The following is a 15,334-nucleotide window of genomic DNA, read 5'->3' as shown; positions in this document are numbered from 1 at the left end:
TACTTATCGAGCTCGTTCATGAGCTCGTTCGCGAACTTGTTCGTTTAGCGGTTAAACGAACGAACACGAGCTGAACACGAACCGAACATGAACACTACAAAATTTAAACGAACCGAATATGAACACTCTGTTCAAAGCTCGACTGAACATGAACCGAACATGAACACCTTATTCGCTAAACGAGCCGAACATGAACACTCCAAAGCTCGGCTCGGCTCGGTTCATTTACACCCCTAACACACTGAAACTTGAAAGTTTGAGTTTAAGTTTGACCTATTTAGAGTTCGACTTATTTATCCTCCTATTTTGTATAACATACCGGCCTCGACTTATTTATACATTTATAATTTTTACAAGTTAGCTATTGCACGTGTTAATATAAATGTATGTTCCATCTTAGCTCACCGGATTTAATATTTGAATTTTTCAATTTTTTTACAATGTAACTGTTTTAGATACAATTTAACAAAGTTTGATGAATTCTTGCAATCTTCTTCTTCTATATTTGCCACTCTCTTTCCTTGAAAATATTTTTTCACTAATTATATATTTTTTAAAAAATCAAACCAATATAGTCACCGTCAAAAGTTTAGCCGATTCACCCAGCTTAATTAACAATTAACCATTTAAAAATAAAAAATTTACAACTTTACGTGATAGTAATTTTACTTTACGTGCGATACATGCGGCTCGTAATGTGATCCATCAAAATATGTTGTGATTTAAAATTTTAATATATTTTTATATATATAACTAATTTATGTTAAAATTATTCTATAATTTATAATTTATAATTTTAATTATATATATATATTTATATATACTAGTTTCGCATTACGTGCTATGCACGTGGCTCGTAACGTAACTTCTCAATGAACATATTAGTAAATTTATTATAATTATATCAATTTTTTATTTATAATTAATATTAAATTAGTTAATAATTTTTGTAAAAGTAAATATAATATATTCGGTTATTAAATTTTCTTCTTTTAATTTTATAATAACCATAATTAAATAATTAACTTAATTTTATTAATAATATCCTTAAAAATAATAAGATAGAAATTTAAATAATAATATATTGACCAAATACAGTATTTTAATTTTGTAGTTCAATGGAGACAATTTAGCTATTTTTTACATACTAAAAATTAATTGGAGATAATTTAGCTACCTATTCTAATTAGGACTTTAATTACAATAGTAATTAATTAAATAACTAATTAGTTAATGACTATAAAACCTTTATTTAGTAGTAAACTGAAAAGGATTATTCAGTAAATTTGCCTGTCCCCCCATCCGTGCTTTTATAGATAGTATAGATATATATATATCGAATTATATATGAAAGTGATGTAAATATTAACATTAACAAAATAAAGAAAAAAAATAAAAGAAGGGAGCTAATTGACTAAATAATGACTGTCAATTTGAACATGTGGCATTAACTGCTTTCTTTTTGCTTTCCCACTAAAAATTTCATTAATTGACACCAATTCCACCCTAGTAAAAGAGCGCTGATTTAGTGAAACAAATTAAACAAAAGGACTGATATGCAAATAACTTTGCTTCTGGCCATTTTCTGGCCAAAAAATTTCGGGCCAAATAGCACTGCCCTTTTTTTAATTTGCTAATCAGCCCTTAAATTCCATCCATTTTATTAAGCGGCATTTTCTTGTTTTGGTGGAATTGATTGTCAATTAATGTGGGTTTTAATGGATAACCACAAAAAGAAGCAATGCCATATAATTAAGACTAGACTTTAATAACTGTTAATGTCATTTGTTACTAGAAAATTAGCCTCTTTTTCTATTTTATTCCTTTTCTTCGTTTTCTCTTATGATTAAACTATATATAGTTTTATATGCATATAATAATTTTATAAATATCAATATTAAGATTAAAATTATAAATCGTAGCATGTTTTAAATATATATTAGTTTTATAATGTTCATTAATTTTAAAACTATAAAACATGTCATACTTTTTTTATTTTAGTTAATACAAAAATCAAAAAAATAATATACTTAAAAAATTGTTTGATTTTTATTTTATACAAAATGTAACCTTAGTTTGTTAGATAAATTATATATAATTTTGAAAATCTAACAATCATCAATGAACATTTAAAAATAACAATATATTTTATCAAAATTGAATATTTTTTTTTGAAGGGGCCATATACTTATATATTTAATAAAATAAATTTTCAAAAATTTCAAAAGCAATAAACAATAACACTATGTCATTATTGGTAATAAATAGAATACAAAATACATGTACATGTTAGGATAAAATAAATTAATAATCAAATCAATAAGTATTTACAAATTAAGATTATATAGAAGTCTGAGTCAAACTCTAATTAGACCAAGGTTGAACTCGACTCAAATTCTGTAGTGTTTTACAAAGTTTTATCAAGATCGAACGATATTTGAATTCTTTGACTTCGACTCAAGTTAAATAAAGCAAATAATTATTAAAAATGTGATAACCAATTTTTTCACTATAAAATATAATATTCAATCGATATAACTCAAACGATATAAGCATTATGCAACAATTCTGATATAATCTTATGTTTATAAAAAATAATTTATTAAATGTAATAGGTCTTTAAAATTTATAACTATAGATGATAGAATATTTGAAATTAGAGTACATATTTGAAATATATGAAAAAATATTTCAAATATGGATAGTAAAATTTTAAATATAATAAGAGTACGATTTAATATATTAATAATGAAGAAAAGAGTTTCCTAATAAAAGAGATGCGGTCAAAATAAAATTTTATTTGCAAAATAAAGCCAAAAATAGATTTTACTTGCAAATCCATCCTTTCAATTCTTGGTTTCATAGTTCTAGTTCATTGTTCCGATTGATTTTAAAAATACAAAAAATATTTCAAAAATTAAATTTAAATATTTAAAATTAAATTTAAAAAAATTAATTAAAATTTAAATACTTTAAAAAATATATGGAAACTAACACTTTTAAACTCTTTTGATCGTAAAACAAACGATAGATTAATAATCTACGATAATTGATTAACGTCTTTTGTTTAAAAAGTATTAATGAAAGAGTTCGAAATAATGTATATAAAAGAAAAGTGGGAGCTTGGAAACTTCAACAAAAATGGTGAAAATAAAATGAAGAATATGGTGGCTTTATATAGAAAGACTTGGCCAAAATTATAATTTTACCTTTATGGCAATTTCGTAAATAAACTATTTCGAGCATAAACCGACTTTTTATCACTTTCGATTTCAAATTCTCCGAATAACTTCTAAATAATTTTTTATGAATATCAAACTCAAAATTAATACTTCGGAGCTTTCAAAATAATTATTTTAATTATTTTAGCAGTTTTAAGCTTAACTTCTTTAAAAATCACTTTAAATATCCAAAAATTCATAAAATAATATTTTAATCTTTTCATTTCCTTTCACTTACCTAATAGAATCCAAATAGGAAATTCAAATTAGGGATATGAGTCCAAATATGAATTCATTTTTTGTTGTTCTAAAAGATAAGTTTTATAGAATCTCTTGGATCATCGGTATTGTAGTTGAATTCAGATTATAAGTTATCGAATAAAATCCGTATTAGATCTTAGTATGCTACAGAGTATCCACGATTGTTAAATGTTGTGGGATTCGATCATTGCTTCTTGAGCAATATTTGTATGGATTCTGTTCTAGATTGATCTCGTCTTGACTTTTTATTTTTTGGCGATTCTTGAGGTTCGCTTCAGTAGGTGAATCCCATTAGACTCGACTCATCATATTATTATGCAAAATTGAGTTTCCTTCATTAAGTATCATTATGATCTTTTTAGAAGTTGCCATAAGTTTTATAAAATATTAAATTAAAAGCGTAAAAAATCACGAAGTTTAACGTGTTTTGTAAATTTAATACAAATTTTTAATTTTAGCAAATTAAAACACCAGCTTTTGATCTTTTTTTATTTTAACACCAAATAATTTTCTTTCAGAAAAACGCTGATATAGACCCCGAAATAATGGTTATTCCGATGTGCACATTAGTATTTTTCTAACGGAAAATTGTTCAAGATCTAAAATTGCAAAAACCTAATAGTTCAGATTTAATTTGTCAAAATTAAAAGTTCATAATAAATTTACAATACACGCTAAAGTTCATAATTTTTTACACTAGTAGGCCTAAAATATTTAACTATCCTCAAAACCTAAAATTAAAAATATTATAAAATTTAACCCCAAATACAAATTGTTTAAATATGAGATTATCATATGAAAAAAAATACTTTATATTGAATATTGAATCAAATTCACCCTCTTTAAAGTTTAAATTCATGCTTAAATTTTTTTATTTTAAGTAGATTGAAAAATTTAAGCTGTATAAAATTAGACAATTTAATATAAAATTTTCTTATAAATAATAGTATTATTTTTATAAATATTTTTAAGGTGATCGTGAGTATAATTTAATCATTTAAGTTAGAAAAGATAGATCGATGTAATCGTATTAAATTGTATACATGAGACGATTTTCTCCAAGTTTTATAAAATAATTTTTTTATTTTTTATTGACTTTATATTGAAGAAGTGTTAAAGAGAATTAAAAAATTATTTAAAAAATTTGCTATGTACTATTTTTTATATTAATTGTTTTAAATTGAATTCATATGTGCCCTAAAAATCTAATACTCAACACTTCAGATTTCTCTACTTATTAATATGGACTTTTTTAAATATTTTTATAACAATAAATTATGTGGATAATAAAGAAGTTAAATCGGCAATTTAATTCTTTCTATAAATATAGTTTGACCATTCTAATAATAAGTGTATTTAATACTAGTACTAATAAGAGTAATAATTAGTAGCATTGAAAGTTGGGAAAAACAATTAGATAAGTAGGTAGTTTTCTTTTTTTTGCAGAGATGCCCTCATAATGGGTTTAATTTCAAAAATATCATTCTGGCGAGAAATTCTTAGGTAGACTCGGTCTACCACGTTATCCATAGACCAAACCTATCACATTATGACACGTCATTAAAATGATGGCAATCTTGTAATATTACTATTCAAAGGTGTAAATAAGTAAAAAACGAATTTACAAGATTGCCATCATTTTAATGACGTGTCATAATGCGATAAGTTAGTCTACGGATGACGTGGTAGACCGAGTCTACATAAGAATTTCTCCATTCTGGCCAAATTGTGTCCAAAATATTCGGGCCAAATAGATTTTCCCTTGTTGATTAAACCTTATAAAAGTTGCTATTTGCACGTTACCATTTTTGTAATTTGTTGAGGTTTAATGAATTTACATATTTCAATCTTTAATTGAATAGCAGATGTAAATTTGCTTTCGATCTGAACCATTCTAAAATTACTTTTGTCAATTTTCAAACCCTGACATACTTTTCATTTCTTCTCTAATCAATTTTTGATTTTTAAACAGCCTATAAATCTTGCCTTTAAAATTGCATTTGAAATTTCAAATCCTCTTAAAAAAAGTATATAAAAATTAGAATGATAAATAATAGAAAGATAATGATTTAAAAAATTGGAAGGAAAATTAGCAATGAACAAAATAATAAGACAAATATTAAAATAGAAAATTTTAATTAATATTCAAATATGAATGTTTAAATAGTAGAGAAAAGATAAATGAATTATTGAGAGACTTTAATAGACAATTAAGAGCATCGCATGAAAATTACTAGAATTCAAGATACCGTCAACGAAACAAATAGAACATCTAAATTCTTATGAGAAACATTAGAAAATTACTACTATAAATAAAAAATAAATTCAGAATATAAAAAACAAATTAAAACATTTAAATTTTTATTAGACAAACACTGATGAAAATAAAATATATAGAATCAGGTGTTTGTTTAATTATTTATCTTAATTTAAAGAAACTAAAAGAATGAAAGCTCATATATTTTCATTATGTTTACAATAAAATATAGGCTAAATGATTAAAAAAAAGCCAAATTTTTTAAAAGTTTCACAAAAGTTCAATTTTTTCAATTTTATCCAATTTTTTTTTTGAAACGTAGGATTTCGTTTCAATTTGTTCAACTACACGATTTTACTTATGTGGCGCTGATGTGTGACATGCCACATCAGCCCCACATAGTCTCCACATACCAAAACCGCGTAGTTAGACATTAAGAGATATAGAAATCAAATTAATTTTACAATCCAAGATACCGTTAACGAAACAAATAGAACATCGACATCCTTATAAGAAATATTAGAGAATCATTACTACGAATATAAAATAATTTGGAGAATAAAAAACAAATTAAAATATTTAATTTTTTATTGAACAGATACTGATGAAAATAAAATATATATAACCAAAGGTTCATATAATTATTTATCTTTATTTAAAGAAATTAAAAATATGAAAGTTGATATACTTTTTATTGTATTTACAATAGAATATATTATCACAATATGATAAAATAATGATAAAAAATCTAAAATATCTTAATAATGTAATCTATTTCAATTATTATGGAAGAGACTGGAAGGATTTTTCAATATTTATTATAAAAAAGTCAAAGAAATATAAGGACTAATTAATACCTTTGGACAAGGATGAAAATATTATATCTTACCACATCATCCATATTCACCATAAATTAGAATATAGCTAGAGAACACCATAAAATAGGAAATAAAAATGAAAAACACGGGTAATTGATCATGAGAGTCACTGAACTTTTAAATTTTTTTATTTCAGTCATTAAATATTTTTGTTTATTGAAATTAAGTATTTTTTTGTTTTTTTCCGCCCAAAAATACTTATGTGCCAGCCGAAATTTATTTATTTTTACCTGAAAACTTACCATGTATGCGTAATTTGGCTAAAAAACTCATTTCCAAACTAAAATTATACATGTTTAATAAATTTTCAACATAAAACTAGAAAATCTAGTTGTCACATGCCAAATTCTGGCTGCCATTTAGGCACTTTTGGCCTGGAAAAAAAAATAAAAGTTCAATAACAAAAAAGGAAAAAAATTAAGTTTAGTAACTGAAATGAAAAAAATAAAAGTTTAGTGGTTATCAAGATTAATTATCCGAAAAACACCATAAAGAAGAAACAATCTAAAAAAATCAGAGAAATTAATACATCAGAATGAAAGAATTCACACCAAAACTGTTGTTCATTTTGTGCTCTTTTCTGGAAATTGATAACAAAAAAAACACAACATAAAAGCAAACACACAATCTTTTGGTATCCTTTCTCTGAATTCATCTCAGAATTTATCCGCTTTATCAATATTTCTGCTATTTCACACAGTTTTGCCATCAGAATGTCATTCTGAAGAAACCCCAAATCCACATACATATAAAAACAGAACATAAAAGGCAGGAAATATTATAAAGAAGAAACACTTGCCCGCCGCGATCTTCCATCAGAACTCCATTCCATGGCTTCTACAACAGCTTCTTGGCGTTGTCGAATGCTATTTTCATCTGCGTACTCGTAATCATCCTCTCCGATTGTGTATTCGGATGGTATAGAGGCTAAAGAAGCTAGGGTAGTAAGTGTTGTAGCAGCACCACCTCCACCTGGTGATGGTGCTGCTGTTGCTGCTGCTGATGCTTCTCCGAGGAAACTCAGAGCGCTCACAACGTCGCTCATCCATGGTCGAACTGATGCTTCCTCATGCAGACACATTGCTGCTACTGCTACTGCTTGGTTTAGCCCTCTTACCGGGAAATTTCCGTTCATAAGTGGATCAGCTAGCTCTGGAAATCTTTTTGGATCCTTGAATACTGGTTGTGCCTGTTCACTAAAACTTATTAGTATCCATCAGAATTGTCAAATTATGGTTTAAACTCAAAATCTCATAAATATGATCGGGCAATTGACATTGACGGTATCAAAACTATCATATTTTTGTATTTTGTTCACTAAACTTTAATTTGTTTCATTTTGATTAACAAATTTTATGAGAGATTTCTCGACCAAATATGCATACGTGGCAGTCAGGTTTTTTATTTTATTTTATTTGAAAACTTGTCATGTATACATAAAAAAATGAAAATTGTAACTAGGACTCACCCAGGTAACTAGAGTTTGCTCATGGGTTGTTCTTGTGGTGTCAATGGCTCTTCTTCCAGTAATCAACTCAAGTAAAACAACTCCGAAACTGTATACATCTGATTTAGTCGTTAATTGTCCTGTTCTTTGATATTCCGGGGCGCAGTAGCCATAAGTTCCCATAACTCTGGAAGATACATGAGACTTGTCTCCTACAGGTCCGAGCTTGGCTAGTCCGAAATCAGACAGTTTAGCATTGTATTCCTCGTCAAGCAAAATGTTTGATGATTTCAGATCTCGGTATATAACAGGAGGATTTGCTTTATCATGCAAATACTCTAATCCTTTAGCAGCACCTAATGCTATTTTCATTCTTGTGAACCAATCTAATGCCTCTTGCTCTGGTGGAAGTTCTGAAAAAAAAAATCCATTGCATAATCAATTACAAGTACCTTCGGTATGTTACACAAAAATAAAATATTGCAACGGAAAATGTTGAAATATAAACAACAAAAAGGTGATTTTTACATAAATTATAGGCAGAAGGTAAAATAACCCTTCAGGTTATCCAGAAAGCGCACATAAGTTTTTTTTTTTAATTTTTCTTGGCCATTTAGTCCATAAATGTTTTTAAACGGTACAAATAAAACCCATGCTTGAAAATAAACCACAAAAATAACTAAAAATATGAGAGACTAATTGTAACAAAAAAATTAAAAAGGTTTAGATGCTCTTTTTAAAAAGTTTAAAAGGTAAATATCTAAAAATGTTAAAATGTTGAAAGTCCAGGTAGCCAATAAAAAACTAAAAGGATTTACGTGTGCTTTCAGAGTTATTTGAATTTTTTTTTTTACTTTTGACTTAAAATACACAAAATTCGGAGTTTCAGAAAGCACTTCGATAAACAAAAATGAAATATGGAAACATGATACTCGATAAGTTTTCGTGCAATATAGCCGCGAGAAAATGCGGGAAAGAAAAAAGTGGCTTAAATTTAGAGGTTACCTAGTAGATGGTCTTCAAGAGAACCTAATGCCATGAACTCATAGACAAGAAGTCTTTGATCGCCATCAGCACAATATCCTATAAGATTGACAAGATTGTGATGGTGCAAGAGACTCAACATCAACACCTCTACTAGAAATTCTCTGTTTCCTTGCATCCCATTTCTGTCAAGTTGCTTCACAGCCACTATCTGCTTCATCAGACACAGCAACACATTCACATGCATGCAAATATGAGGGACCAAACTATAACTTCACCAATCTGATTTTTCATTACCTGGTTTGTCTTGTCAAGTTTTCCCTTATAAACTCTTCCGAAACCACCTTCACCAATCAGACATTCCTGTTTGAAATTCTTCGTAGCCGCCGCTAGTTCCCGGAATGTAAAAGTTTGTGCTGCTATGTTGTTGCCTTCTTTATTATTAGTCCCATCCTTATTATGCGTATGAGCTTCATGGTTTTGTCTAGGATTATCTGCATTGTCATTATATCATTTATCAACATAAAATCAATCCCGATTTCTCGTTTTATGTCGTATAGTTTTCTTTTTTATCACCCATGCATAATCAAACTTGAAATTTTCAAGTCGAATTATAATTTTTCTGCCACTAGACTATGTTATGATGGGGACTATAATATAACTTGTTAGGTAATGTGCATGAGTCCAACTTGTCAAACATTTTCAGGTAGTTAAAAGAACTTGTATATATTCAATTAATAGAACTTCGAATTTTTCACCACAAAAAATATGAAAGCTTGCTTACCATCGGGGCGCGGATGCACTTGGGCGTGTGCTTCTCGTTGACGAGGAGGAGACGTAGGCCGCGGATGAGCCACTGATTTTCTGGTGTTATTTTCTTTTCTTGTTTTCTTTGCTTGAGATGAAAAGCATGGCAAACAACTCATTCTTCAACTATTGCAATGTATCTTTATTCTTTATAAGCAATTTCTTGATTCCACCAATTCAATTATTTTACAAGAAAAATATACACATTAATTTACATAGGCTAAACTCGAAAATAAATTTTTAAAGATCGACTAAAAATTATGCACGTATGATTCAAATTTTTAATCGATCAAACGAGTTATACCTATGTAAATTTTTTAAAAATTATTCTCAAGAATGATTGAAAAAGGGAAGCTGAAGATGTTAATCTTAATTCATTTTTCAACAACAAAATATAGATATAAAAGTAGTTAAGAAATGAAAAAAAAAAAGGTTTTAGGAACAAAAACCTAAAAAATACAAAAGATTTTAGAAATTCAACTAAAAAAACCCAGAAAAAGGGTTAAGCCTATAAAGAAGGGTAACAAAAAATGGGTGTAATTTGTTTGGAGTCAGCGTAGAAAATGGAGAAGAACAAATTTAAGATTTGAATTGAAGGTTTTGGAAGACTTTCCTATATATCATATTTATAGTAATAAGCTGATTTTTCTTAATTTAATAGGTTGTATTAACATTAAAAATAGAAGAAAGAGATGTAAAATTAAATAAAAACAATTAATATTTACAATTTTTATTACCAACTTATTGTTTGTGCTATACCATAAGCCTATAAAATAGTCTAAATGCTTCAACTAATTGATTAGCTTAGCTTTCTAGTCAACTGATTAACGAAATCTTTGTGATTCTCTGTCTTTTTGACTTGAATTTTGTTTCATTTTAATGATCATTTTGTTTGTTATTTTAATGTAAGATTATCTCTGATCACAGTTCATGCACAAGATGTTTTCTGACGACGTGCAGTGAACTATATATATATGCGCAGTAGGGTATGTATGCTGAGTAGTAATGAAAATTGAACAAAGGGTCAACGCGCCCCTGAACTTGTGACATGGGGTCATCTAACCCTATTTATACTTTTTTGAGCAACTAATCCCAAAACTCTTTATTTTTGGGTCAAATAACCCCATAATTTATATTTTTATTTTAAAAAACAGATTTTGGATAATTTTATCGCAACAATTAGGGAAGTATTTAATTACTTTTTTGCATCCCTCACCTCCGATTTGTATTTTAAGCGTTTTAAAAATATAATTATGGGGTTACTTGACCAAAAAATGAAGAGTTTTGGGGTTATTTGCTCAAAAAAGTATAAATTGGGTTAGATGACCCCATGACACAAGTTTAGGGGGCGCATTGACCCTTTGTTCAATGAAAATTTACTCTAATAAAAAAAATAGAAAAGGAAAAAAATGAAAAGTCAATTAAAGGCAATTTACTAATTTATTTTAAAGCCTAAATATCCAAAAGTACCCAATATTTTTAACTTTTTTTTATTTATATTTTAAATTTTTAAAATTGTCAATTTTACCCAATTTTCTAATTTTTTAATTTAGTTTTACTCATATTTTTAAAACTGGAGTTTTTTCATTATAAAGAAGATTTGATTAAGGGGTCGTTTGATTCAACGTTAGAAATTAGAATGGAAATAAGGGGTTTTTGATATTTGGGTGCCTCAAAGGCACCCAAAATTCCAGTCTTGTGCCTCTTCTGGAATTAATTCCAGAAGAGTGCCTGAGACCACCGGTTCCGCATTCTAGGAATGCGGAACAGGTGGTGTTCCGCATTCCTAGAATGCAGAACCGGTTAATCAGCTGATTAATTAATAATCAGCTGATTAAAGCGTGTTCCGCATTCTAGGAATGCGGAACACGCTTCCCCAATGATTGGGGAGACAGTTTTGTCTCCCCAATCATTGGGGCAGCAATGATTGGGCACTAAAATGCCCAATCATTGCTGATTATTAATTTTTTAAAAATAAAAAATTATTTAAATAATTATAAACTAAAAATAATATAAAATAATTTTATTTTATTTAACTAATGATTTTAACAGACGATATTAACAGACGATATTAACTAATGATCTTAACAGACGATACTGAATTTAACAAACGCTTATAAAAAACATAAATATTTATTTTATTTAACTAATGATTTTAACAGACACTGATAAAAAAATAACAATTATAACACACGAATATAATATACATAATATAGTAAACATACAACATATACTAAAATACAAAAATCGATAAATAAAGAAAAATATGAAATCTAATCCTCATATCTACGAGTCCTCGGTCTCTGTATCCTCAAACTGTGAGTCTCTCGTCGGTGCCGCGAGCTGTCTGTGATCGAGTGAAACTGTCTGGGTACCGGAGGGCTCTCGCCGCTGTCGTGGGCGTCCTCGTCCTGAGCTGAATGCTGAACGTCTGCTGGTGGTGGTGCAGTACCGGTCTCCTCCTTTGTGGGCGGTAGGAGTCTAAAAGATGGAGGTGTGAGATCCGGTCGTGATAAAAGCTCCTCGTACGCCTCTGAACCGATCTCCGGACCGAATAACCATGACTATGACAGTGTAAAATGTAGCTGTGATGGATCCTGGGCCTGGTGAGAAGAAGATGGCCGCGAATGTGACGTCGACGGCTGATCATCCGAAGGCATCGTGGGACGGTAACACTGATCGAAAGACGTGAACGGTTGAGCATCTGTATATGGCGCTGGACGGTAATACTGATCTGATGCAGCAAACGGCGGTGGTGTGGTCTGCTGAAACGGAGACGCCGGTGGTGTGGCCTGCCGGAACTGAGACGCCGGTGGTGTGGCCTGCTGGAACTGAGACGCCGGTGGTGTGCCCAGAGAAGTGGTATATGCTGTCTGTCCGTACGACGGCTCAAAAAACGGCATCGACGAAGGCGGGACCTGATACGATGATACCTGGGGTCCCTGAAATACAAAGTTAAAAACGCAACATTTAAAATATATATTTAACTACGAGTTAAAAAAGCAATAAATTAAATTATAAATGACATGAAACCTGTGGGAAATAGGTCTGATGCCACGGAGGCTGTGATGCTGAAGTGGAAGTGGAACCGTAGTACTGAGTCGGGCCATAGTACTCCCCCCGTCTGTCTGTAGTGGCTGTAGGATCGAAGTGGAAGTAGACCGGTTTGAAAGTCCAGAACATTCGGTTGAACGTTACGACTTTCGGCTGAAGGATCCCGTCGGTGTACACCTCAGCGCCTACAAATCACAAGTTCAACAAAATTAGAATTATTACTTGAAGCAACTCGTTATATAACAAATTAGAGTTATTACGTATACCTTCTGCATCCCAGAAAGATCCAGGGTTGACATGCATCATCTCGTTCATGAACTTGTGAACCATACCAAATGATTCATACCAGCCACCGTAAACATCAGCTATTGCCTTTTCCTTTGCATTCCAGGTTCGTTTATACGGAGGCCTAACTCCAACTTGTTTCCAAATTCCAGCTCTGAGGGTATCGATCCGTATATCACGTTGCAGCTTTACTTGACCCTTGATATAGTCTGCGATTGCAACAGACCCAAAATTCCGATGGTTTGGATCAGGTAACAGCTGATTGCACGTGTGCGGGCCAATATATTTTGTCAACGTCCACCTCTGAGTTGCTTGCAGAAGTGTAGCGCGCAGCCACCATTTACATACAGGGTTCTGCCTGCAAGCCAACACTATTGTGGAGTTGGTAGTCCGGCGACCCTTGAACTCCCTTCCCACCCCGACCGAATAAGTAGTCGCACAAGCTCGGACGGCATCGCGATTTGGGAATACCATCCCTACTCGGAATTCCATCCCAGGATCCCACATAATCTTTTCATCAGCCTCCGGGGCGACGTCAAAGTCGCAAAGATCCGCCGTTCTTACATGCTCAGGAAGTTGCGACTCATATTGTGAATCTGCTCCTAAGTCTTCCTCGACATCCTCTTCGTTGCTGTCGTAGAAATCCTCTTCTTCCTCTTCTTCCTCTTCACCACTACCCCTCTCAGACCCGCTTGAATCACCTAAGACCAACTGATCTAGTAAAGTCTTGTTGCGAACCACGGCCTCGTATTCCACGTACAATTCCAAAATCTCTAGTTGCGGATACCGCACGACCTCGTTCAGAATTCCAAACACATGCTCGTTATTCTCCACAGAAAACAACGAGTACGACCGTACCGCACCCTCAACTATTCTTGGAAGCCGAAAGTAGATTTTTGAAATTTCTACTTCCCCGTCGGTAGACACTGCTCTTCTACAAATATTTTGTAATTCTTCGAAACTCATTCTCTCGCTAAGCGCCATATTAACCGGACGACCCCCGTGGTATTCTATTCCACACGGAGAACTCACAATACGACCATCACACCATATCAACAAAGATATATTTCGACTCGTCATTTCTAATTAATAAACAGCAAACATGTCACCGTTATATTTAAAATGGAAATCTTAAATTTATAGCTTTAACATATCAATCGAATTACTATTACTTTATTTCTAATTTTTTTTTCAAATATTATAAAATTAAATTAAACATATCCTAATATTGAGGCCTAATTTTTTTAACAATTAACAATATTTTTGTAAACTACAATAATTTTTAACAACAACAATATTAATAATTAAAACAATTATAAATATTATCTAATTTTTTTATATTACACATATATTTCTAAATTATAATTAATAGCTAATAATAATTTTCTACATTATAAGTAAATTTTTACATGCATTTTAATTATAATTAAAATCTAACATTTTCCTACATTATAATTAAATTTATATATGCATTTATAATATTTACTAACACTAAAATTATTTAAAGCAATAAATGAAAAATTAAACGTACTAACCTCTTGTAGTCCTCCAAAATAATTAGTATCGAATAAATAATATAACTCCTTAGCTCCAAAATATATCTCTGTTTAGCTCCGAAATAAAAACACCTCGATCCAAAATTTTTTCCGTCCTCCGAAATAATAACCGACTCACTCGAACTATTATATTTCGCTCCTTAGATTTTTGTGAGATTTTTCTTTCTTTGGTATGTGTTATGGTGTGTGTGGGGCAGATTTTATAGCCCATTTGAGCATTAAATGTGTTCCGCATTCTAAGAATGCGGAACACATTTATTACCGTTGGGAGCTGTCAGCTCCCAACGGTAATCTCTGCATGTTCCGCATTCCTAGAATGCGGAACATGCATTAATCAGCTGATTAATGTGTTCCGCATTCCTAGAATGCGGACCACGTGGGACCAGGCACTCTTTCGGAATTAAATCCGAAAGAGGCACTGATCTGTAACACCCAAATATCAAAAACCCGGAAATAAGAATGAGAATGATTGTTTTCATATCTTGTTTAGTTTAATAAATTAGGAACAAAGGATCAATTCACCCCCTCAACTTGGCATAAAATATCAAATGAGTCATTTTCGTCGCTTTTGGTACAAACAAACC

General features: G+C 30.5%; 2 protein-coding genes across 2 annotated transcripts; both read right to left on the bottom strand.

Annotated features, from left to right (window-relative positions):
• Positions 1-7,174: 7,174 nt before the first annotated feature.
• Positions 7,175-10,294, bottom strand: LOC126657662 (probable serine/threonine-protein kinase PBL25). Its single transcript, XM_050352388.2, has 5 exons — positions 9,833-10,294; positions 9,346-9,542; positions 9,070-9,259; positions 8,086-8,477; positions 7,175-7,806 (listed from the first exon to the last, which is right to left on the bottom strand). Exons 1-5 carry the CDS (start codon positions 9,972-9,974, stop codon positions 7,396-7,398), a joined length of 1,332 nt encoding a protein of 443 aa, XP_050208345.1. The 5' UTR covers positions 9,975-10,294; the 3' UTR covers positions 7,175-7,395.
• Positions 10,295-12,026: 1,732 nt separating this feature from the next.
• LOC126657133 (uncharacterized) lies at positions 12,027-14,316 on the bottom strand. The gene is made up of 3 exons (XM_050351769.2): positions 13,176-14,316; positions 12,889-13,094; positions 12,027-12,797 (listed from the first exon to the last, which is right to left on the bottom strand). Exons 1-3 carry the CDS (start codon positions 14,272-14,274, stop codon positions 12,420-12,422), a joined length of 1,683 nt encoding a protein of 560 aa, XP_050207726.1. The 5' UTR covers positions 14,275-14,316; the 3' UTR covers positions 12,027-12,419.
• Between the last annotated feature and the right edge of the window lie 1,018 nt (positions 14,317-15,334).

Source organism: Mercurialis annua, linkage group LG7 (assembly GCF_937616625.2).
Source record: "Mercurialis annua linkage group LG7, ddMerAnnu1.2, whole genome shotgun sequence".
Taxonomy (NCBI): domain Eukaryota; kingdom Viridiplantae; phylum Streptophyta; class Magnoliopsida; order Malpighiales; family Euphorbiaceae; genus Mercurialis; species Mercurialis annua.
This window is presented reverse-complemented; position numbering and strand designations above follow the sequence as displayed.

What these genes read in the sequence shown, in the direction of transcription:
- LOC126657133 (XM_050351769.2), bottom strand. Translation starts at nt 14,274, where the DNA reads ATGACGAGTCGAAATATATCTTTGTTGATATGGTGTGATGGTCGTATT. An exon ending in ATCTTTCTGGGATGCAGAAG is followed by an intron (nt 13,095 to 13,175) that starts GTATACGTAATA and finishes TGTGATTTGTAG; the next exon opens with GCGCTGAGGTGTACACCGAC. An exon ending in ATCAGACCTATTTCCCACAG is followed by an intron (nt 12,798 to 12,888) that starts GTTTCATGTCAT and finishes TTTGTATTTCAG; the next exon opens with GGACCCCAGGTATCATCGTA.
- LOC126657662 (XM_050352388.2), bottom strand. Translation starts at nt 9,974, where the DNA reads ATGAGTTGTTTGCCATGCTTTTCATCTCAAGCAAAGAAAACAAGAAAA. An exon ending in TCTTGAAGACCATCTACTAG is followed by an intron (nt 8,478 to 9,069) that starts GTAACCTCTAAA and finishes TTTTTTTTTCAG; the next exon opens with AACTTCCACCAGAGCAAGAG. An exon ending in AGCAAACTCTAGTTACCTGG is followed by an intron (nt 7,807 to 8,085) that starts GTGAGTCCTAGT and finishes TTTAGTGAACAG; the next exon opens with GCACAACCAGTATTCAAGGA.